Below are 25,454 nucleotides of genomic sequence, written 5' to 3'. Positions count from 1 at the left end.
CGGGGTAGCCTTCAGACCTGTGCTTAGTTCTTGGTCCTCAGGTCTAGATGGAGCTTGCCATTACTGCATCTCTCCCCCCTCTAGGCTTCTTTGCCTCTGCCTACTTTGCATCCCCCTTACTTGGGACAAGTGTCTGTTCATTGCCTGCCTTTTTTGCCTTCACCTTTTTTATTTTTTTTTCTTTTTTTTTTTTTAGATTTTTTTTTTAAAGATTTTATTTATTTATTTGACAGACAGAGATCACAGGTAGGCAGAGAGGCAGGCAGAGAGAGAGAGAGGAGGAAGCAGGCTCCCTGCAGAGCAGAGAGCCCAATGTGGGGCTCGATCCCAGGACCCTGGGATCATGACCTGAGCCGAAGGCAGAAGCTTTAACCCACTGAGCCACCCAGGCACCCCTCCTTCACCTCTTTTCTTACCCGACCCTAGAACATGGGAGGGTCTCAGTCCCTAGCCTGTGAGCTCCTTGGGGGCAGACCCTCAGTAAATGTGAAGTGCTCTGCCCCCCTCCCAAAAAGCAAAAAACCCCCTTCTTGTTTCTAGTCTTTCTGTGGATTTATATTTCTTATCTCACTGTTTTGTGTATGTATTATACACTGTTTTGTGTATGATCCACCTGTCTTACATTCCTTTTTCTCCTTGTCTTCTTTTGAATTATTTATTTAAAAATTTTTCTTCTTTTATTAACTTAATTATACATATTTTTACAGTTTTGTATTTTTTTCCTCAAGAACATTGAGTTTATTCTTAATTTATTATAGTCTAATACAAATTAACTCCCTAACAAAATATGCTTCCCCAGCACTGCTAGAGCATTAGGATAGTTTAATTCCATCCGAATTTTGTCACGTGCTTTTTCTATATCTCTGTCTTTCCTGTCTCATAGGTTTCTTATTATGCATTTTAGTTCTGCATGTATTTTAAACTTCACAGCTATTTTAGTGATCATTTTGTACAGCTGATATTAATTTATTTTCATCCCAAAATTTACTTTTTCCTTAATGAATTTTCATTTTTCCATTTTTCACTTGCTTGAAGAGTTCAATTTAGTATTTCTCCTGGTATAGGCCTGCTAATCCCCTTAGATTTTTGTCATGTTAAAATGCCTTTACTTTCATTTCTATCTGTATTTGCTAGCATAGAATTTTAGGTTGTAGGTTGGTTTTCTTTAGTACTTTGGAGAAGTTATACAGTTGTCTCTTGGGTTCCATCATTTCTCTTTCTAGCAATTATGTCCCATTAGTGGGAATGTGACTTTTTTTTTCATCTGACTCATCTTTAGATTTTCTTTTTGTCTTTGATGTCAGTATTTTATCACATTATGCCTAAATATGCTTTGTTCGAATTTACCCTGCTTAGAGTTTTTTGGTTGATATCACTCACCAGCTGTGGAAAATTCAATTATTCAATTTTTTTTTAGAATATGGCTTCTTCATTATTCCCCCCTCTTTTTCTAAATTATAAATTCACATTTTTTAAGTATGTCTACTTGTTTATGATTTTTCCTTATATTCTTTAAAAAATTTTTTTCCATTATGCTTAAGTTTGGTTATTGATACTGCTTTTTTTTCTGTTTCACTAATCATGTCTTTCTTTGTGTCCAACATGATATTAATGGGTATGTGGATATAATAGAGGATATATGTCCTCTATCTTATTGAGTTCTTAATTTCAAATGCTGTGTTGTTTTGTTTTGTTTTTTAAAGTAGGCTCTGTGCTCAGCATGGAACCTAGTGCAGGGCTTGAACTCTGAACCCTGAGATCAAGACCTGAGCTGAGATCAAGAACCAGACATTAACTGAGCCACCCAGGCACCCCTCAGATGCTATATTTTTCCTTTCTAGAATGTCCGTTGGATTTTTTTTTTCAAGATTTTATTTATTTATTTGAGAGAGAGAGTGAGAAAGAGCATGAGAGGGAGAGGTCAGAGGGAGAAGTAGACTCCCTGCAGAGCTAGGAGCCCTATGCGGGACTTGATCCCAGGACTCCAGGATCATTACCTGAGTGGAAGGCAGTAGTTTAACCAACTGAGCCAGACAGGCGCCCAATCTGTTGGGTTTTTTAATGGATTCCGGTTCTCTGTTGAAAGTTTCCATTTTAACCCATTTTTTCCTTTATTTTCTTGAACATATTAATAATCATAGTTATCTAAAGTCTTTGTGTGCTAACTCCAGAATGGATCACCTGTGGGTCAGCTTCTGTTTTCTCTCTTTTCTCCTGGTTGTTGATCATATACTCTTGCCTGTTTTATATGTAGTAACTTTTTATTATATGCTGGATGTTGTGTGTAGAAGACTAGAGGCTACAGCTGATTTTATCTTCTACTAGAAAAGGTTTCCTCTTTACTCTCTTAGGCAGATAGGGTGAAGAAAATGATCTTAATCCATCAGGAATTGGGCTATGTCAGGGCTAGATTGTAGTTTTGATAAAAACTGTATCTTTGATTTGCCCCATTTCTAAGATGTGGCATTGTAGGAGTTTTGCACTGAGAATCTGTCAGGTATTTGTCTCTTCAGCCTCAAAGATTGAGTTTTGGCCTTCTGAGGTTTTCAGCCTGGTTCTTTAGCCTTCTGTCCCATTCAGCTTCAAAATTTGGCAGATACCTTGAAGGGGAGACTGACCATGTGTTTGAGGCCCCTCAGGTCTACAGTTTTGTCACTCCAGCCCCATGTGAACGCCAGAATCTCTGCTGGTTTCTCTGTCCCCCCAGTAGTGGTCTTCTGCCAGGGCCATGCCTGGATTCTCAACCTCTAGTTGTGCCCAGAATTAGTAAGTGACTCCAGGTGAAAAGCAGCTATAGGTGGAAAATGACCATGCCCTCTAGGGCTTTATTTTGCCCGTTTTGTTTCAGGCCCCTCCCCCTGGTGGGTCATTGTCTCCTAGTACCACAAGCCTGAGAGATTTCACTACTACTTTAGTCTATCACATAGCCTCAGAATTCAGTTTCAGTGGGGGAAAATTAGCTATGTGTTTGAGGCTCCTCACATCTCTAATGTGACTGCTTTAGCCCCATCAGCCACTTACCACTAAAAGTTTTGTGGGTACTCTTTCTCCCAGTGGTGACCTTCTGTGGGGGCCAAGCCCTGATCCTCAGCCTACACCCTGAAACAGTAAATGTCCCCAGAGACTAAAATAGCTACTAGTCCATCAGCTTACCACTGAATGATTCTCCCTTTCTGGAATTTTAGCCCATCTGCTGTACATTGTTTCTGTACTGTTCTGATGCCTTTACCAGTAAGGTTTTTGTAATTCATTTGGCTTTTTCAAGTTGTTGTTATGAGAAGCATTGACCTGCTACATCCTACTACATCCAACCCAGAAGTAGAAATTATAGTTACAGATGAATTGAGTGTTGCATATTCCACTACATAAAATCACTTTTTTGTCTTTTGTTCTTACTATTTTATTTTTGTGTTCTTGGTCCTTGTTAGGGAAAAAAAGATTCCTCATCCTATTTTGATGCATTAGTAAATGTAATATTTTACTCTCAGAATGTAATCTGCTCTTGTCGGCTTTTTCTTTTTTTTCCTTTGAAGTTACTTTGTTAACAAAGACAAATAATCATGGATTGTAAAGATTGGCTTATATTTAAATTCAGTGTATATTGTTAAATATATTGTTGTGGGAACAATTAATTATAATGTTGATTTTCTTCTATGCATGTAGTTTCAGATGATAATGAAGACACTGATGGTGTTCATGAAGTAACAAGCCAAGATAGTCCAGTTTATCCCAAATATATGCTTGATGATGATCTTGTCCTGGGAGTTTACATTCACCGCACTGATCGACTTAAGTCCGATTATATGATTTCTCACCCAATGGTAAAAATTCATGTGATTGATGAGAATACTGGTCAATATGTCAAGAAAGCTGATAGGTAATTTTTTTAATTGTACAGCCAACCCTTGAGATTGAAACTATCTACAGTAGAAGTCCTCTTTTCTACCACTGAAAGTCAGTGGAAAGGTGCCTGGGTGGCTCAGTTGTTAAGTGTCTGCCTTAGGCTAAGGTAATGATCCCAGGGTCTTGGGATGGAGCCCCACATCTGGCTTCCTGCTCAGCAGGAAGCCTGCTTCTCCCTCTCCCACTTCCCCTGCTTTTGTTCCCTCTCACTGTTTCTCTCTCTCTCAATCAAATAAATTTTAAAAATCTTAAAAAAAAATGCAATGGAAATAGAGCTAAGGATTTGTATTAGAGAATAATTTACTGGTTGTAGGTGTTCTTAGACCATTGATACTGATCAGTATGTTTTCTAGAAGAAATAGAGAACATTTCTTAATTCATTGATTCATTTTAAGTGGAGGTGAGTTGAGAGAGCTTCTCCCTAACTTAATGACTAATTTATGGCATTGAATTTGCAGTATAAATCATTGCATGTTGCACTGTACTTGCTTTAATTGTCTAACTTAATATTTTTCTTTTGAAGTTAATATGTTACTTGGGCCTCATATGAATTCAGTAAATCTTGACTTTTAATTTTTTCCTAATATTATATAGCTAATATGTGCTTGAAGCTTGTAAATAAAAAGCACCGTAAAATATTTGATTATACTAGAATTCAAAAGTCATTTGCTTGGAAAAATGACAGTGATGAGGACTGTGAAGATTATCAGTTATTCAGTTATCTTAGGGCACACACACAAAAAAATGACACACCTCAAAGAGTTTGCAATCCTGTTGTGCTCATTTTCTTATTTAAATGTAGTGTACTATTTTATTACAAACTTATTTAAGATTCTGAAGGAGTCTAGCTCTGTCACACTCTCTATGTTTCTGTAATAAGATAATTCTGTGAAACCAATCGATAGTGTATAGATACAAGATGGTAGTAGGGTACTACCATTTCTAAGTGTCATAAATTTGTAATTTTCTCGATGTGGACAGTCAAAATAATTTTTCATTGTATATCATGACTATATTCATTATTTCTTCACCTTGATCACTATATTTTTCTCACCTTCTCAAAATTATCATAAGGAATCATGTTAATGGAAGCATCTTTTTTTTTTTTTTTTTGGACAGTGAACAGCCTGTTTCATCTCACTATGAAAAAGAAAGTGTGGATTACATTCTTCCTATTATGACCCAGCCATATGATTTTAAACAGTTAAAATCAAGAATTCCAGAGTGGGAAGAACAAATTATATTTAATGAAAACTTTCCCTATTTGCTTCGAGATTTTGATGAGAGCCCTAAAGTCATCTTGTTTTTTGAGGTATGAGTTGAATGGAGCAATTTATTTATTTATTTATTTTTTTTAAAGATTTTATTTATTTATTTGACAGAGAGAAATCACAAGTAAGCAGAGAGGCAGGCAGAGAGAGGAGGAAGCAGGCTCCCTGGTGAGCAGAAAGCCCGATGTGGGGCTCGAACCCAGGACCTGGGATCATGACCTGAGCCGAAGGCAGCGGCTTAACCCACTGAGCCACCCAGGCGCCCCGAATGGAGCAATTTAAACTAAATTTTGTTTAATACTTTAATAGCATAAATTTAAGCTATTGTTTTTACTTGTTTAGTAATGCAAGAAAGTACTGTGCAGATTTAATCCCTAAGATTTAGTGTTTGTAATAAGCTGTGGAGATGTGATATGCTATAATAGTATATGTGCTGAGCATTTACCAGTGTAAATAGTTAGCCATGTAATTCACTTGGAATTATTTAATTCTGACAGTAATGACATGACTATAAACTGAAGTGATGAATCTAATCTATATCTATACAGTCCTCCATTGTTAACCCATTTTACAAACTGTAAAGTCATTTAACAGTATTGGACTCCCTAAGAGTTTGTACACAGCCAAGGGAAAGAACGATGAACACACACAGACCACTTGACTAATAAAATATAATATATAACCAAGATGAAGTAGAACTTCCTAGATGTGGAGGGTGAATAGAGGGTTGGGGCTGTCAGGGAAGGTTTTATGAAATAGATGGCATTTGGTATGATAGCAGTCGGTTAAGCATCTGCCTTCAGCTCAGGTCATGATCTCCAGGTCCTGGGATTGAGCCCCATGAGCCTCATGGGGGAGTCTGCTTCTCTTCCCTCCCCTCCCCCCTTACCTCTCCCCCTGCTTGTGTTGTCTCTGTCTCTCCCTCTCTTTCTTAAATGAATAAAATCTTTTTTAAAAATGAAATATATGGCCTTTGAGCTGACTTGTTATTCTAACTTTTTTTTTATGCAAACGAAATCAATGTTGAGAGTATAAAGTTCTTTACCCAAAGTTACTCCAGTTTTAAGCATAGGTAATTTGTGTTTCAAGATGGTTTGAATCTAAAGTACACGTTTTTTTTCTCTACTTCATGTCATCTCTCTATAAGCAAAAGGAAGTAGAGAAAACCTCTCTTTCAGTTTAAGCAAGATGGGGAGTTGGAACAGCAGGGCATGAACATCACCAATGACTGATTTTGTGGAATTACTGGTTTTTTTTATCTTTAACTTTCAGATGATTTGTTATGTTTGTGATATGAATATTCTACCATTTACATCTGTGATTATATTGTCTGATTTATACAAAGCTGTGATTTTTTTTTTAAAGAGCACTATAACTTGGGGGCACCTGGGTGGCTAAGTGGGTTAAAGCCTCTACTTTTGGCTCAGTTGATGATCTCAGGGTCCTGGGATCAAGCCCCACATTGGGCTCTCTGTTCAGCGGGGAGCCTGCTTTCTCTTCTCTCTCTGCCTGCCTCTCTGCTTACTTGTGATCTCTGTCTGTCAAATAAATAAATAAAATCTTTAAAAAAAAAAAGAGTAATAACTTTATGTCAAGGAACTTTTTCTTTGTCATAGAAATTTGTCCTTGGTTATAATGTTCCTTCACATTCATTTTAGTAATAGTCATAAATTTAAGGAAGATTGTTGGATTTTGACATTTTTGGTTTCTTCTTAAGGTTTTGGGGGTTTTTGTTTTGTTTTGTTTTAGTTTCAGGAGTAGACTTTAGTGATTTATCAATTACATATCGTACCCAGTGCTCATCCCAACAAGTGCCCTCCTTAATCCCCACCACCCACTTAGTCCATCCCTTCACCCACCTCCCCTCCAGCAACCCTCAGTTTGTTCTCTGTGGTTAAGAGTCTCTTATGGTCTGCCTCCCTCTCTGTTTTTATCTTATTTCTCCTTACCTTTCCCTGTGTTCATCTGTTTTGTTTCTTAAATTGCACATGAATGAAATCATGTGGTATTTATCTTCCTCTGACTTATTTCACTTAGCAGTAATACACTCTAGTTTCATCCATGTTGTTGCAAAAGGCAGTTTTATTCTTTTTGATGGATGAGTAATATTCCACTGTATTTTTTTTTTTTAATGTGTGTGTGTGTATTTACATGCACACACACACACACATACCCCACAGCTTCTTTATCCATTCATCAGTCAGTGGACACAATGGGCTCTTTCCATAGTTTGGCTATTGTTGATAGTGCTGCTATAAATATTGGGGTGCATGTGCCCTTTAGAATAAGTATTTTTGTATTCTTTGGATAAATACCTAGTAGTACAATTGCTGCGTTATAGGGTAGCTCTGTTTTTAACTTTTTAAGGAACTTCCATACTGTTTTCCAGAGTGGCAATTGCTTCTCAAATTTTAACATAATGTGTTATTGTCTACAAAACTACTTTTGATTTCAGCTTTTTAGAGTTTATTAAGAACAACTTGATACCTATCAGAAGTCTTAAAAATCATTATTCTACTTTTCAGCATTACTACTAAGGGAAAAATTACAAGAACACAACAATGTGTGTGCAAGAATACTTAAACACTGTTAACAGTCAAAATTTTAGGAAAACAAATCTCTTGAATCAGGAAGAGGTTTGGTTATGTAAATAATAGTTTTTATTAAGTTTATGGTATTTATAATACTAAAGTATATTAGGCAGACATTAACATGATGAAATACATATGTATGCATTAACTTGAAATATTCACTGCATGGTATATAAAAATAGTTGGCAAAATAGCATTGGATTTTTAGTAACATGCATATACTCAGGAATGCACAGAAAAAGGTTTAGGTGTTTAAACCAGATGTTAATTTTGATCATCTATGCATCTAGATTACAAGTTGTTTTTACTTTGTTATATATTTTTCTTGTATTATGAATGTTTTTTCCCTGAGCTTCTATTGTATCCAAAAACAGATTTAAATGTATAAAGAAGAGGGATGAATGGAGTCCTTATTATTTTTTAAGCTATCTATAAAGATTTGTTATCTTAGCTAAGCTTTTGAGAAGCACCAGTTAAGTTCAAAGTGATAGCCTATGACAGGTATGTAGAATACAGAGAAGTCTGTGGCAGCTTCGTTCCAAATTCCATGAGTTTTAACATCTAGGCAGGATGGAGATAATGAAAGAAATCCTCTTGAGATGCCTAATGACAGCATATATCCAAAGAGAAAATCCCCAGCTTTAGGAAGGTGTTGCAAGGAAGGACCCAGAGATAAGATCATGAGTTTGTTAAATCGTCATTTGAAGTCTGCACTCAAACATAGAAAAATAAAAGATTAAAGCTTAAGAATTCTGTGACTGGAATATTTGTGCCTAGACTATATTTGAGGTGATTAATACTTGGTCTTTGATGTGAATTAAATCTTAATAAATGATTTATTAATAAAAAGTAAACTGGTCAAAAAATACATTCTCACTGATATGTCCAAAATCTATAAAGAACTTAGCAAACTCAACACCCAAAGAACAAATAATCCAATCAAGAAATGGGCAGAGGACATGAACAGACATTTCTGCAAAGAAGACATCCAGATGGCCAACAGACACATGAAAAAGTGCTCCATATCACTCGGCATCAGGGAAATACAAATCAAAACCACAATGAGATACCACCTCACACCAGTCAGAATGGCTAAAATTAACAAGTCAGGAAACGACAGATGCTGGTGAGGATGCGGAGAAAGGGGAGCCCTCCTACACTGTTGGTGGGAATGCAAGCTGGTGCAACCACTCTGGAAAATAGCATGGAGGTTCCTCAAAATGTTGAAAATAGAACTACCCTATGACCCAGCAATTGCACTGCTGGGTATTTACCCTAAAGATACAAACGTAGTGATCCAAAGGGGCACGTGCACCCGAATATTTATAGCAGCAATGTCTACAATAGCCAAACTATGGAAAGAACCTAGATGTCCATCAACAGATGAATGGATAAAGAAGATGTGGTATATATACACAATGGAATACTATGCAGCCATCAAAAGAAATGAAATCTTGCCATTTGCGATGACGTGGATGGAACTAGAGGGTATCATGCTTAGCGAAATAAGTCAATTGGAGAAAGACAACTATCATATGATCTCCCTGATATGAGGGAGAGGAGATGCAGCATGGGGGGTTGAGGGGGTAGGAGAAGAGTAAATGAAACAAGATGGGATTAGGAGGGAGACAAACCATAAGTGACTCTTAATCTCACAAAACAAACTGAGGGTTGATGGGGGGAGGGGTGTTGGGAGAGGGAGGGTGGGGATATGGACATTGGGAAGGGTATGTGCTATGGTGAGTGCTGTGAAATGTGTAAACCTGGCAATTCACAGACCTGTACCCCTGGGGATAAAAATATATGTTTATAAAAAATAAAATAAAATAAAATACACTCTCACTAACAGGATGAATTAATGTAAATCTGAATGAAATAAATTCTTTTCTTTCCTGTGAAGAAAACACCTTTTAAGTGTACAACTTACTTTTTAAATTTGAATAATATGTTACTAGAAAATATTAAATTTTAGGTAGGTTAGTATTCTGAAGTAATTTTTTATACTTGTTTACAGATTCTTGATTTCTTAAGCATGGATGAAATTAGGAATAATTCTGAAGTTCAAAACCAAGAATGTGGCTTTCGGAAAATTGCCTGGGCATTTCTCAAGGTATGTATTTCACCCATTTTAAATGCTTTAAAAATCCTCTTCAAATCTGATTGGCTGCATTTTCCTAAGCAGTTTAGTTTCGTATAAGGAGTTATGATCTAAGATTTCAGTTGTGAAGAGTTATTAATGCAAGCTAAGGTGGTAACTTGGATTTGTAGATACCTATTGAGTGTCTAGTGTGTGCCAGATACACTATTTGGTTCTGAGTATGAAGTATTAAAAAAGATACACAACAACCTGCCATCATTTATTCACCTTAAAAGATATTTATTAAACCCTTTCTGTGTGCCAGCAATGGTTCAAGTCAGTGGACAAGAAAATAAACTCCTTGACCTTATTGACTTCATATTCTAGTAAGGAAAACAGATATAAAACCATTGCTTATACAATTTATCAATTATTGCAATTTTTGTAAATACTGTGTGGAGGTCAAGGAAAGATTTCCTAAGGAAAAAACATAACATTGAACCTGAGTATTAGCTAGACGGTAGCAGGGGGGAAGAGAGAGTTGTGGGTAGATAGAGGGTACCATATTTGCAAAGACCCTGATGTTGGAAGGAGCGAGATACCCTCAAATAACCAAAAGGCCACTCAGATTGGAGGATAGAGACTGAGGGGGCAAATGGTGGTCTTGATCATGCAAGGTCTCTGAAGCCGTTATAGCAACAGGAAGCCATTACAGAATTCTAAAGAACAATGGAAAGCCATTATAAGATTTTAAACAAAACAGTAGAATACGGTGCCTGGGTGGTTCAGTGCGTTAAGCCTCTGCCTTGGGCTCAGGTCGTGATCTCGGGGTCCTAGGATCGAGTCCTGCATCGGGTTCTCTGCTCGGCGGGGAGCCTGCTTCCTCCTCTCTCTCTCTCTCTCTGCCTGCCTCTCTGCCTATTTGTGCTCTCTCTTTGTCAAATAAATAAATCTTACAAAAAACCAGTAGAATAATCCAACTTATGTTTTAGAAAGATTACTTTGCTTGGTGGAGGATGAATTAGAGAGGGTGTACATATATATATACTAGAAGATTAAGGTTGAAAATTCTTACAGTAATCTTGGTAGGAAATTATGGTGTCTTTAACTAGAGTGTTTCAGCATAGATGGGAGATGTGATGGGTTGATTTTTACAAAAGGGGAAATGAAACTTTATAATTCTTTTATCTGGAATCCTTTATTTCTGATTTCAAATATAAATGAGTTATAAAAAATCGGAGGGGGAGACAAACCATGAGAAACTGTGGACTCTGAGAAACAAACTGAGGGTTTTGGAAGGGGGGTGGTGCGGGGATGGGTGAGCCTGGTGGTGGGTATTAAGGAGGGCATGTATTGCATGGAGCACTGGGTGTGGTGCATAAACAATGAATCTTGGAACACACACATGCACACAAATTAAAATTTTTTTAAAGTCTTGAAATTAACCTATTTTGTATAATTTATAAAACTTTCTATTTGTGTATCCATCCTTTGAACAATATTTATTAAGTGTCTGTGAAGTGCCAAGTACTCTGCTAAATACATAGCATTCATAGATAAATTAGACATTGTCCTTGCCTTCCAAATCAGTTTCCATATAAACATGTTACTTGCATGATTATGTGCTATAGAGTAGATGCTGTGAAAAAGCATGTAAGGCACTTAATCCATATTGGGGGTTAGAGAGAGGCTTCAGAAGAAGTACAGGCCGGGGTACCTGGGTGGTTAAACTCAGGTCATGATCTCAGAGTCAAGAGATCCAACCCTGTGTGGGGATCTGCATTGAGCATGGAGACTGCTTGGGATTATCTCTCCCTCTCCCCCAACACTGCTTGCATGCGTGCGTGCTCACGCTCGCGCTCTCTCTCTCTCTCTCTGAAAATAAATCTTTTTAAAAAAAAGGGTGCAGTCTGACTGCTGAAAGGAAGCCAGATTGGCCGTAGGAGGAAATAAAGTGGACTTAGGAATCCCTTGGTCCAGTATAGCTTCTAAAATTACCCTTTTGTAACCTGTTACAACTTTTCTCTATCCCCTTCATACTGCTTTAGAGGGAAAAAAAAAAGGCCAAAAAAAGTTGTTTTCACATAGTAAATACTGTCATTGTGTGGTCTTATCAGAAAGCACTTTTGTTCCTTTTAAAAATGTTAAGATTTGTGCAGAACTGCAGTAATAATTATAAATTGCACTTGGGAAACAATGTGTTATAGCATTTTTACCTTTAAGTGTGTGTAGGTTTTTATTTATCCATTTTATGCCATTGGCAGAAATGGCAAATCAGGAATTCTCCCATCTCTACCCCCTACAAAGTGTGAGTATTCTGTGTAATTCCTCTACTGTAACATTTCTGTACTGCCTTCATAGATTCTAAGTTGTTCAAAGTCACCAAAGTGACTTCTTTTTGACAAATTCATTGAACATGTTTTTTAGTCCTTATTTTACCAGATCTCTGCATTTTTATAGCACTCTCTTGAAACTCTCTCTTCTTTAATTATCACCAGCTCCCAGCATATTAGTGCACACAGAAAGTGTTCAGTGAATGTCTGTTGAGAGAATTAACAAATGTATGGATTAGGAAAAATTCACCTTTGGAAGTAGCATGGGGATGCCTGGGTGGCTCAGTTGGTGAAGCATCTGCATTCAGCTCAGGTCAAGATCCTGGGACCCTGCGTCAGGCTCTGCACTCAGCCGCGAGCCTACTTCTTCCTCTCATTTTGCCTCTCCCCTCTGCTCATGCTTTCTCACTGTCTCTCATATAAATAAATAAAATCTTTAAGAAAGTGGCATGAATCAAGTTAAAGTTTAAGTGTGTTAATACCTGTACCATTGATTCCAGTAATGTCCTAGATAACTGTAAAGTTACTGTAGTGGTCCAAATAAACCCCAGCAGGGAGAGTCTGGACCCTACCTAGATATAAATGAGACTTTATCTTAATTCTCAGCTAGAGGCACTTTTAATTCATTTAGCATATATATATTACTATTATTTTATATTATAAAATAATAAAGCCTTATTTAGCCACATTTTACATTATATAATTGTAACCATAATGACAGGATCTTGACTGATTTTAGTCATGGACTCATGCTAAGCGTCATACTAGTGTAAACTAGATTGCATGGTGAGTATTAAAACAACCTATAGAAAGTATGATTTAGAAGCTGGGGAATAATATCTCCTTATAATATTTTTCTCTTAAAAGCTTCAGGCAGATAGGAGTAGGGCTTATGAAGGAAGTCTCTTGAGGGCTTAATGTTTAATTACCGAATACCTCTATTGAAACTATACTTTATCCCCGTATATCATAACCACCTGTCAGTTTATGACCTCCATTGACTTTACATCCTTCCCTAAAAGGCTAGGGATGAAATGGGCTATATATTTGCCAGCTCTGTTGATTGATGCCTCATTCCTGAACACACTGCAATCTGTATTTTGTTTCAGCTCTGAAAGTATCTCCAAACAAATCATCAGTGACTTCTGTTTGCCACATTAGTGAGTGAACATTTTTCCTTTATACTTTTATCACACCTGTATGTGTCTAATACATCACTCTTTTGAACCTCTTTTACCTGGGTTTTCTTGACACCATCTTTTCCTACATTTCCCTATTACCGTTCCTTCAGTTTCCTTCATGGTCTTCCACTTCCTTCTCTAATATCAATCCTACTCATGGTTTCAGCTTTATTCTACTTTTCTTAGACTCTTTTCTTGCCTCCACGTCAGATTTCAGATATTTCAACTTGGACAACCTATAAATATCAGACTTCCCCAACCTGAGCATCCTACCTAAATCCTCTGCTACTTCAGTGGGTAGCACTGCCATCAGCCCAGTCTCCCACATTTAGAGCCTTAGAGTTGCACTGTTTGTTTTGGTAGCCACAAATCACATGTGGCTAATGAATTCAAATTAAGTAATTAAAATTAAATGTAATTAAAAATTGAGTTCCACCGTTGCACTAGTCAAACTTCAAGTGCTCGATAAACCATATGTGACCACTGTGTCTTGTGTTGGGGGTACCACAAGTATAAAATGTTCGCATCATCACAGAAGATTTTCTTGGACAGCACTGCTTTAGAGTCTTTCCTAAATCTTCCCTTTTTTCCCTTTCCAAGATGCGTCAGTCAGTAACAACCACTGAATATATTCTCTGCCCTCAGTCCTTGTTCTCCTAGGCTGCCACCTTCATGTTCTGCCTCATGACATTTTCTACTTAGATTCATAGCCTAGTGAAAGAGGACCTATTTTGAGTTGATGAGATTTTTATTTTTCTTATAAACATTTTATAAGAAATGTAAGAAAACATTTATATACATTTTATTTTTCTTATAAACATCTCTGCTTATTTAGTTTAAATCTAAGTTGTTTTAGGTTTTTTATTGAATAGCCTTTTTTAAGAAGGTAGACTAGAATATTTTTAAATGTGATTAATGCCTGAAATGAGTTTATGTTAATTACTTTTTGAAAATGATTTTGACGTTTTAAAAATTGAAATGTTACCATTAAACATTAAAATGTTACCATTAAAGGAGCACCTGGGTGGCTCAGTTGGTTAAACATCAGACTCCTGATTTCGGCTCAGGTCATGATCTCACAGTGAGATTGAGCCCTAGGTTGGGCTTTGTATTGGGTGTGGAGTCTGCTTAAGATTCTCTCTCTTCGCCTTCCCGCCAGATTTGTGCATGTGCAGGTGCACTCTGTCTTCCCTCCCCTCTCCTGTACATGCTCTCTCTCAAAAAAAATTTTAAAAACTGTTCATTAAAAATACTGATACTGAATAAATAGAAAATGTCTTTTTGTGTTTAAATACTATGCTTTTTATCACTGTTATTTCAAACAGAGGTATCTTGATTATCTCCTTTGTGCCAAGTAACATCTGACACAGTAATGTAAATGCTTTACCAACAGCCTGAACTTGTACAGGCCAGGCATCTATCAGGAAAATATTTAAAAAGTAATTTGGGTTACCTTTTTTCGAAATGATCTTGAAATTGTGTTTAACCAACTGTGTCAGTGTTCTTTGCTTTATATATCTAAGGAATTTCAGCAAATGAGTTTTTTTAATGAGTTTTTGACTATGTACTGTTGCTCACTGGACATATTTTTAGTGAAAATAACATTTTATTGGAATTCTTATTTTAAGCTTCTCGGAGCCAATGGAAATATAAACATCAATTCAAAACTTCGTTTGCAGCTGTATTACCCACCTACTAAGCCTCGATCCCAATTAAACATTGTTGAGGTTTTTGAATGGTGGTCAAAATATCCAAGGAATCATTACCCATCAACATTATACGTAACTGTAAGAGGATTGAAAGTTCCAGAATGTGTAAGTTAATAATAGCACATAGAAAGATATATTCTCTGTTGTTGAAATTAAATGGTGACTTTGACTTTTTCATTTCTAAAAAGATAAGACCTCTAAAATTATTTTATTAGATTTCTAGAATATAAAGGTACTTTAAATAATTATGTATTAAGACTGTGCTAGCTAATATATAAAAGATACTTAAATGAATATTAAATCCTAAATGTAAGTTTCAGTGTGAGGAGAATTTTTTTTTTTAAGTAATACTGGTTTTTTAAAAATGGAAGGTAAAAGAATAATGTAAAATAGGTGTTGACAAATATTTTCTGTAAAGCCCAAGAGTAGTTGGGGCGCCTGGGTGGCTCAGTGGGTTAAGCCGCTGCCTTCGGCTCAGGTCATGATCTCAGAGTCCTGGGATCGAGCCCCACATCGGGCTCTCTGCTCAGCAGGGAGCCTGCTTCCTCCTCTCTCTCTGCCTGCCTCTCTGCTGCTTGTAATCTCTCTGTCAAATAAATAAATAAAATCTTTAAAAAAAAAAAAAAAAGAGTAGTTAATATTTTAGGCCTTCTAGGCCATACAGGTTTTGTTACAGCTACTCAGCTTTACCTTTATAGTTGAGAAAGTAGCTACATAGACATATGTAACCAGTGTTAAACAGATGGGTATGGATGTGTTCCAATAAAACTTTATTGGCAAAGACAACAAGCTGCATTTGGCCCAGGCATTTGCAGTATCATGATTTATAGGCACACTTTCCATAATATTATTCAAATAATCGGTAAATAATGTTTCTACTACTGTTTTCCACAGATTAAAACAATGAATGATTCTAGCAAATAATTCGCTCTAAAACAGAACTTTTGTTTTTGTCTTATTTGCAGTAAGACATTTCAGGACAGTTGTATGTTCTGTAAGTGATATTATATATAAGTGTGACCACAGGGTTGGTTTACATTAATTTGAATGGAGTTAAATCTCTTTTTAAGGAAAGGAAGATTTAAAAACTTTAGGTCTTTTTGATATCAGTTTTGTGATGTTAAAGTGAGGAATACCATAGTATATCAGAGCCTGTGATATAACATCTGGTAGGTATTGGTGAAGAGGCAGAAACAAAGGGCTAGAGTTATTAAAACCATTTCATGTAACTATTGGAGTTCTGTTTTTTTCCTCCAAACTTTCAGGGCTTTTTGGGTATAGAACCAAGCACTTTTCATCTTATGCAGAATAGTGTACATAAAAGTAGAATGTTTTTCTGGGTTACATTTTGAAAACATTTCCACGTTGTTTGTTTCAATATTTAAAATACCCTAGAGGCTAGAAAAGAAAAAAAGGGTTAATTTGCTATTTATATTTTCTCATCTTCTATACACATTCAGATAAAGTCATCTTACCATTCTGTGGTGGCTGTCCAGGAGGAGAAAGGTAAACCAGTGCATTGTGAAGGACACCATGAGGCCAGTTCAGTAGATGCAGAACCTGGACTAGAAGATTCCAAAGAAGTAGTGAAGTGGAAACGACTACCTGGGCAGGTGAAATACTTGATTATTCTCAGTTCGTTTAGAGCTGCCTATATTTATTTTAAAAGCTCCAGTAGCTCTGAGGGAAATTTTAGCTTACTACTGGAAACTCTCAGATTATCCTTGCTTTTAACCACAGTCTTGTCTTTCCATTAATTTACTTGATAATAATAGGGTATATTTCGTGTGCATAAAAGCACTATCATAAGCTCTTTGTTTAAGGACTTAGGTTAGTTTTATCTGTTAGCTGGAGCTGCCAGAAGGAAATAACCACGGATGGGGTAGCTTAAATAACAAGCTTACTCCTTCATAGTTCTGGAGGCTGAAGTCCCAAGGTTAAAGGTTGTCAGAGTTGGTTTACTCAGATGCCTTTCTCCTTGGCTGGCAGATGACTGCCATCTTGCTCCTCTTCATGGTCTTTTCTCTCTGCATTTAGATCCCTGGTGTCTCTTCCTCTTACAAGGACAGCAAGTCTTTTTTTTTTCTTTTTTTAAGATTTATTTATTTATTTGTCAGAGAGAGAGCTTGAGTGCATACACAAGCACGGAGAGTGACAAGCAGCGGGAGAAGTAGACTCCCTGCTGAGTAAGGAGCTGGAAAAGCAGACTCTTAACTGACTGAGCCACCCAGGCATCCCAGGGACAACAAGTCTTATTAGATTAGGACTCCACTCTAAAAAAAAAGCTCTTTAAAAATTTTTATTTCCAAATACTGCTACATTCTGAGGTACTGGAATTAGAGCTTCAGCATACAAATTTTGGGGGACACAATTCAATCCATAAGAGCAATTAAAAAAAGATTTTTTTTTATGTTTTAAGAGGTAAACTTTTAATGAGTTTTCTTAGTAAAATGGATTTTATTAAAAAAAATAGATCATTCTAATAGATTCATGAGATTTTTTTTACAGTCCCCAGCTTCTTCACAGTGAATCACATTTTGATGGGTTATATATGTATATTTTTCTACCATAGGTTGAGGATTATTTAAGCTTTTATTAATGGTTATCATATTTTGCAGTAGCAGGAAGCATTGCTGATACAGTTTTGCAAATCTATTACTTAGTTCCACAAAGAGTAGAGTGGTTCATTTTGTACATCTGAGCCATTGCCAAATGCAGTTTATCCAAAATCTTAATTTATCCAAACATTCAGGATGCTGTGACTAATACATGAAAAGACATTTGCAAGGAAGTATACCACATTCATTGCATCTAGTAAAGGACCAATATGTGTTTAATTGAACTTTCAAAATAATAAACCCAGGAACTAAAGATCACTGAAGTTTGGAAGAGGTGTAATTAGGATAAATAAAAGTAGTATTTTCTACAGTAGGTATTATACATGGGAAGTTTTGGTTTCATTTGATAATAGGAAATGAAAACATAAAAACTATGAAATTTTAATAAAATTAGTGAATGGGAAACCAACAGGAGGTGATTACTTTGAAAATACCTTTCAGAAGGTAGCCACAAATGATGGTTATTTTAAGAGATAAAAAGAGAGAGAAAATGAGCATTCATACATCCCACGCTTAAGCTAGGCCTTTAGGGCAGTTATGGTCTCAGAAGAAGTTTATGGCTCAGCAAAAATCATGAAAATCGCTATCATGGAATAAGGATGTTACAGCGTTTTGTGATAAGATATTTTGTGTGTGTGGCAATACATATACGTATCATTGTGTGTGTGTGTGTGTGTGTGTGTGTGCAAATGCGCATGCAATAGTGACAGCTTTAGAGTACCAGATAATGAATTTTCTTTCCTTTTTTTTTTTTTTTAAGATTTTATTTATTTATTTGACAGAGAGAGACAGCTAGAGAGGGAACACAATCAGGGGAAGCGGGAGAGGGAGAAGCAGGCAGGGAGCTCCATGCGGGGCTTGATACCAGGACCCTGGGATCATGACCTGAGCCAAAGGCAGAGGCTTAATGACTGAGCCCCATAGGTGCCCAATTAAGTATTTTTGGTGAATTAAGTACTAGTTAGAAGTGGAGTGTAAAGTGACTTTATTTTATGGAGACCTGATCTCCTCGTTAGGAAATAAAATAATTTACTCTAGTTTTCCATCCATTCTGTTTACTTTCCTCTTTCTCTGCATCACAGTCAAGAAGCTTAAAAATAAAGCTCTACCACTGCAGTAATTTAACAACTAGCCTTCAAATTTTAATGCTTCTTAATTTATTTTTTTTTAAATGTATGTTTTTAGGCTTGCCGTATCCCAAATAAGCACCTCTTCTCACTAAATACAGGAGAACGAGGATGTTTTCGTCTGGCTTTCTCTCATAATGGAAGAATATTAGCAGCGGCCTGTGCCAGCCGAGATGGATATCCAATTATCTGTAAGTAATAATTCTATCTATTTAATGGGATCGAAGTCTATCTGGAAGACATTTGTTTTTTTAAAATTCATTGAAATCTTAATTTGAGTAAGGCCCAGTTTTTTAATAATTATTTCACAGCTTTCTATAAAATATATGTTCAGAAGTAGAATGAGAATAATCAAATGAAGGGTGGTAAGTTTATTTTTGAAACATGCAAGAGGATTTTTGTAAGCATTTTCTTATCTTAAATATGGAAATTTAGAAACATGAAGGGATTAATAAATCCCATGAGGAATTCTAGCCCATGTGGTCAGTTGATAGAAGTGATAATTTAAATTATGAAAGCCGTCAAATTTCATATGCAGTAGAAAGTAACAGCTCAGGACAGGAGTACCTAGAGAACGATTTCTCAGTAGTAGGGAAGGCAGCAGAGAGACCAGAAACCTTTCACTTTCAAATTGCCTTTAAAAAATACAGAAAACCGTGTTAAAAAGGAAAATTTCTATCGCTTTAAGTGAGCATTCTCTACTCTTCTAAAGTGAGAGACATTAAATACTTTCCCTAATTTCTTGTGTAATAATGAAAACCAGCTTCCTCAGCAGGAAGTTGCCTGCCCCTTGTGGGTGTCTGCCCTAAGTACTAGGTGGTATTAAATTTCCCTCTGCCTCACACAGTTTATTTCAGATGATTTATTCTTTTCAGCAAGGACTCATAATTGGCTTGGCTACCATTTATTAAATACTCCTCCTCATGGGGGCGCCTGGGTAGCTCAGTGGGTTAAAGCCTCTGCCTTCGGCTCCGGTCATGATCCCCGGGTCCTGGGATTGAGCCCCGCATCGCATCGGGCTCTCTGCTCAGCAGGGAGCCTGCTTCCCCCTCTCTCTGTCTCTGCCTACTTGTGATCTCTGTCTGTGAAATAAATAAATAATAAAATCTTTAAAAATAAATAAATAAATAAATAAATAAATACTCCTCCTCATGAAATAATGTTAGCTTTAAAAAACAAAATTATTTGTGTAGTTTGATTATGACTGTGCTATTTTAAAAATTCACCAAAACCAATGCATGGAGGAAAAAAGATTCTTAGGATATCTACTTCAGAGAATTAATAGAGATTTCTTATTTGGATAGTGAAAGAATTATTTTCATTCTGATTTATATTTTAGCATTTCAGTGATAAATATGTGTTACTTTATTCTTAAAGAAATCTTATTCAGAATGCTATATAAATTTAGACATACTTATTGCTTAAGTCTCCAAAGCACAAAAGAATTTTTGTCTTTCGTTTCAATTGTTTGGCTATGATGTATCTACTTGGAATTCGTTTAGCTTGTTGGATATGTAGATTACTGTTTTTCACAAAATGGGGAAGTTTTCAGTCTTTATTTCTTCAAATTGTTCTTCTCCTTTCTATTTTTTCTCTTCTGATACTCTCATCATCTCATTGTTGATACACCTGGTGGTGTCCCACAAGTCTCTGCAGCTTTATTCATTTTTCTTCATCGTTTTTCCTTCTGTTCCTCAGACTGCATAATCTCAAATGACTTGTCTTCAAGTTCTTTCTTCTGCCAGCTCAGATCTGTTAGTAAACCTCTTTAGTGAATTGTTTATTTCCATTATTGTACTTTTCAACTCTAGAATTTTTTGTCTTTTTTAATAATTTCTGTCTCTTTATTGATACTGTTATTTTAGCAAGAAATTATTCTCACACCGTAGTTCTTTAGACATGGTTTTCTTTTTATCTTTGAACATATTTATAAGAGTGAATTTAAATAAAGTTTTTGTCCAAAACAATGTCTTGGCTTCTTCATGGACAGTTTCTGTGGACTGCCTTGTTTCCTGTGGGTGGCTCTACTGGACTGTTTTGGTTTTTTCTTGTCTCTGTATTACATGTGCGACAGGTCTGGAAATCCGATTCCTCTCCTTCCCCTCCTCTGCACCTACCCGCCCAGTATTTGTTGTTGCTGAAATCTCTGTTCACTCAGCTTGGTGGTCAGCTATGGTAGAGATTTTTAAATGCTTTGCGTGAGTAGATCGCCCAGCCTTTACCAACCGGGTGTGTGTGTGTGTGTTGGGATGCGTTCTTAACACTTCACGGCAGGCAGTTGCAGCTCTGCCTTACTTCACTTTCAGGTCAGTCAGAGGGAGAGAGCGCCTCTGGTCTTTTTGTTCACATGCATATGTCCTGCTGGGTTCCTAGGAATTTGTTGCATCTTTTCAAAGTCCTCTGTGGACATCTCATTTCCAGCTTTTTCCTTTTACATTTTTTTGCTCAGCCTCTCCTGGGCCACTCTCCTTAGCTTCAGTTGGCATCACTGCCTCAGCCAGCTGTGCCACTGATTATTTCAGCATGCCCCCTGGGGTTAGGGCTTTTCACACAGAGCAGGCTCTGAGCCAAGCCAAGGAAAGCCAAGCCCTGGGAATGGAGCTTTTTAGTGGTAAGTATTGCGAGTGGGGCTTTGGGGGGAGCTTCTTATATTTTCTGGCCCAAGCCATGGCTACTAGGCTGCTGGCTTTAAGTTGTGCGACTATTGGTTTCTAAAGCTACTCTGCAGCTTGGGAGAGGGGAATGGGACCATGGCAAGTTAAAATGCCACAAAGCTCATGTTCCTACCAAGATTAAGCTGTTTTTCTTGAATAAATGCTCCTCAGGTTGTTGCAAGCCTTTGTTTAACTTATAGAGTTCAGAAAAAGTTAATTTGGATAATTTTTGAGGTGTTCTCATTGCTTTTGTCAGGGAGCAGATATTCTGAGGTGCTTCTTTGCTATTCCAGAAGTACTTTTGTGCTGCTTAGTATTTTAAAGGGCATTTGGTTTTACCACTAGGTGGAAGTAGAGACTTGCAAATTTTGTTGTTCTCAAGTCACTTTTTCAAAGCTTTCATTGTGAACCTAACTTAGAGCAACACCTTAATGTCTTGTTTATCAGATTAGGTCTCTGTTAATTCTCTTATTATATCATTTTAGTATTGGAATTTTTTTTTCAAACAAGGGCTGCCTGGGTGGCTCACCTGGTTAAGCATCTTCCTTCAGTTCAGGTCGTGATTCCACGGTTCTGACAGGATTGGGACCCCTGCTCAGCAGGGAGTCTGCTTCTCCCTCTCCCTTTGCCCCTTCCCTCGGCTGGCGCTCATCTCACCTTCTCAAACAAACAAATAAATAAATAAAATATTTTTTTAAAAAAGAATTCTAATAGCACAGTTTAAATTTCTTCTTTAAATAATTAAAATTTTGGCTGGAATTTAATGGATTTTCAGGTAAAGTAATATCTTATTCATGAAAACTCAAATTATAGAATCTTTGAAGTGAATTGCAATTTAACTGTTATCTATTATTTGATTAATAAATTGATGGTGGAAGACTACTAGGAAAATTGCTTTGACGAGATGAGAGTAATTGTAGCATGCTATAAAACTTTATATGTGTAAATTCTTGTGTCTGAAGGAAATGAAAAACTACTTTTAAGTAGACTTTGAGATTTTTTTATGCTGAAAATATCTTTGGTGATGGTATTCTTAGAGACTGTGTGCAAATTTTTATAAGCTATATGTTTGTATGTTACTGGATTAAGGACTCTCTGGCTGGAAACCTACTAATTTTTGAATATTTTCTGTAGTATATGAAATTCCTTCTGGGCGTTTCATGAGAGAATTGTGTGGCCACCTTAATATCATTTATGATCTTTGCTGGTCCCATGACGATCGCTATATCCTTACTGCATCATCTGATGGCACTGCCAGGTTAGTATACTTGAGAAGTACTTACTGTGTATGTTGTTGGCCATCAAGGAAAGTAAAGAAAATATAAAGGGATATAGCTATTCTTAGGCTTAAGTAATATTTTGCTTATCAAGGGACTGTCATAGAGATGCATCATATAGACCTATTAGATCAGTAGTAGTGGGAAAGCTTTTTCTTAAATATGTTTTTATTAAATATATCTTTTTAATGTAATACATAATGCTTCTAGTTCCCAGTGTCCTTAAATGATCATTATGTACACTATTTGATTAATACTCTGCACTGTTTGACATAAGGTAAACAGTTGATATTTTCCTAGAATATAAGCTCTTAATGGTAGGGCTTCTGTTTTCCCTGTTAGCTATGGGCAGGGGCCAGGCCACAGTGATGCACAGTGCATGGTAGACAGGAATGGAAACCTTGTCTAAGACAAAGGTATGGCATAAGGGGAAGAAGTTATAACTGTTAATTTATATGGAAAAATTTTTGAGCATTCTCAGACCCAAAAATAACTTCTCTTGGAGTTTTCTGATACCTTGGGACACATCTTTCTTTAAGGGGGGCACAAAATAAATTGAAATAAAGCACCGGTGCTCACAGATACAGTTCAGACCTGTGGCAGCTTGACGTTGAGATGCTGAGTGTAGCTTCCAGGGACGAGTGTCGCAGTGCCCCCTCGCTGCTGGGGTTGCGCTCTCCCTTGTGGAAGGGCTCACAGCAGAACAAGTGCTGAACCCGATTTTGCCTTTTCTCCTTTTTTCATTAAAGTAAAAATCCTCTTCACTTTTCTTCTGGTTAGTGAAAACAGGTACTGATGTAGGTCTTAGGTAAAAGCCAAGTGGTGTAAGGCAGACTTTGAAAAGCAGGGGATACCTACATGTAAGTGAATATGTGCCTTATGTTTTAAGAGTTTTATAATTTTCAGTATTTGCATTTTTCAGAATGTCAGTTATAAAATAATTTAATCCCTCCCAACTTAATATGTATCATAAAATTTTTTAAATCTACTTTGTAAAATTTCATTGACCTGTTCTAGCTGCTTGTTCTACCTTGTTTGCATGCTAAATGTATTATTAGGCAGTTTTTCAAGATGCTTTATATTATATATATATTATATATGTTATTTAATTTGACTCCAACAAATGTAGGTGGATACACATAAATCTATGTTATCTCTGTACACCAGGAAGCTAACATTTAGAGCAGTTTGGGATGCCTTCTGACTTCACTCTTATTTAATTCTGCTTTCTGAATTTTAACACACTTTTTAACAAACACTTCTAGTGTCTGAGTCTCTTTTATTACTCCTATCAGCTTCCTTTTTAATATAAAATGTCTAATTGATTAAGATGTTATCAGGACTGTTGAGTTTCTGTTTAAACAAAAGGTGGTAATTGGTGAGACTTGATTTCCTTCCATGTGTAGCTAGGCACCTGCTGTTGGTCCCTCTTAATAGGATCCTTTGGAACCCCTGGTCTGCTTGTTGTCTCAACACAGCCATTCTGTCCCATGCCAGATTGTACTAGAGGAAAAATTCATAACCTTGGAAAGGCCTGATTGTGGATTTGTAAGTCTTAAAATCCCCCGAGCAGTCATCTCAGCCAAGCAAGCTTTTTCCTTATCTTTATTCTGCTATCTTTTCTTACTCCTCTGGCAGCACATCCAAGCCTTGAGGCACTTCAAGTTCTCGACCCTGAGTCACATCTGCCCGCTTTCATTAGCTGACTGCCTTTAGCTTCCAGTGAATTATGCCAGACATGAACTTCCCGTATCTCCCTCTGGTTTCCCACCCAATATCTATAAATGTACCCATCTTTATCTCTGTCCACTGCTCTTAACAAAGATGTATGGGTAAGGACACCTTTCAGGCCACTCTTTGACATGTGCATTTTTAAAAAAATTTTTTTAAATTTTTTATTAACATATAATGTATTATTAGGCTCAGGGGTACAGGTCTGTGAATCGCCAGGTTTACACACTTCACAGAACTCAACCATAGCACATACCCTCCCCAGTGTCCATAACCCAACCACCCTCTCCATCCCCCCCCTCCCCCCAACAACCCTCAGTTTGTTTTGTGAGATTAAGAGTCTCTTACGGTTTTTGACATGTGCTTTTAATCTCAGCCCTTCAATCTACAATTCTGTTTCCTACCTCTCTTATCTCTTCAGTATCTTCCTCTTTATTGATTTTGTCCTCTCATCTTAAAAATATGCTCAAATTTCCTTATCTTAAGAAATCTTTCTTTCAGTTCTTCCTCCTTTTCGGACTACCACATTATTTTTCTTTCTACAACATCAGGAACGTTCTACACACGTCTTTAGCTCAACTCTGTGAATCTAGTTTTCACTGCCCCCGCCCCCGCTAGATCAACCTTCTTTAAGAGGTCAGCAGTCTCTTGCTGATTTTCAGATTCAGTGGCCAATTTAGGTCCTTAACCTATCTGCTTTCACTGAAGTGATTAATTATTGACTAGTTTTAAAATAGTTTCAATTAAATGGTTTCTTTAACAGCCTCTTCTGTTTGCTTTTTATGACTGGCCAGTTCTTGTTCCCTGTCACTTGTTCCTCTTCGAAGCTCTGCCTGTTCTCTGTAGATGTTTATTCCCAGAATCCTCCTATTTGAGCATCTTCCTTGGTTTGCTGTGCTTATCCTGGTCTCTCTCATTTTCCCCAGTTTTCAGTCTCACTTCTATGGGCTGACTTCTAGCGCCCACTTTTTTTCTGAGTTTC

The 25,454-nt window shown here is 36.8% G+C and overlaps 1 protein-coding gene across 10 annotated transcripts in view; it reads left to right on the top strand.

Moving 5' to 3' along the window:
* Positions 1-25,454, top strand: part of AHI1 (Abelson helper integration site 1) — a 214,339-nt gene that overhangs the window by 25,130 nt on the left and 163,755 nt on the right. For all 10 annotated transcript variants that reach the window (XR_007128105.1, XR_007128106.1, XM_047733429.1 and 7 more), the window contains exons 6-12: positions 3,664-3,877; positions 5,023-5,215; positions 9,780-9,875; positions 14,985-15,170; positions 16,526-16,678; positions 18,869-19,001; positions 22,599-22,722. Coding sequence is in view for 8 of the 10 variants with exons in the window: in XM_047733429.1 (XP_047589385.1) it covers positions 3,664-3,877; positions 5,023-5,215; positions 9,780-9,875; positions 14,985-15,170; positions 16,526-16,678; positions 18,869-19,001; positions 22,599-22,722 (1,099 nt within the window). In the remaining 2 variants the exon portion in view is untranslated. The remainder of the gene's footprint in view (positions 1-3,663; positions 3,878-5,022; positions 5,216-9,779; positions 9,876-14,984; positions 15,171-16,525; positions 16,679-18,868; positions 19,002-22,598; positions 22,723-25,454) is intronic.

This window comes from Lutra lutra, chromosome 6 (genome assembly GCF_902655055.1).
Source record: "Lutra lutra chromosome 6, mLutLut1.2, whole genome shotgun sequence".
In the NCBI taxonomy this organism is placed as follows: Eukaryota; Metazoa; Chordata; class Mammalia; order Carnivora; family Mustelidae; genus Lutra; species Lutra lutra.
Note: the sequence above shows the minus strand (reverse complement) of the source record. Positions and strands in the feature narration are given on the sequence as shown.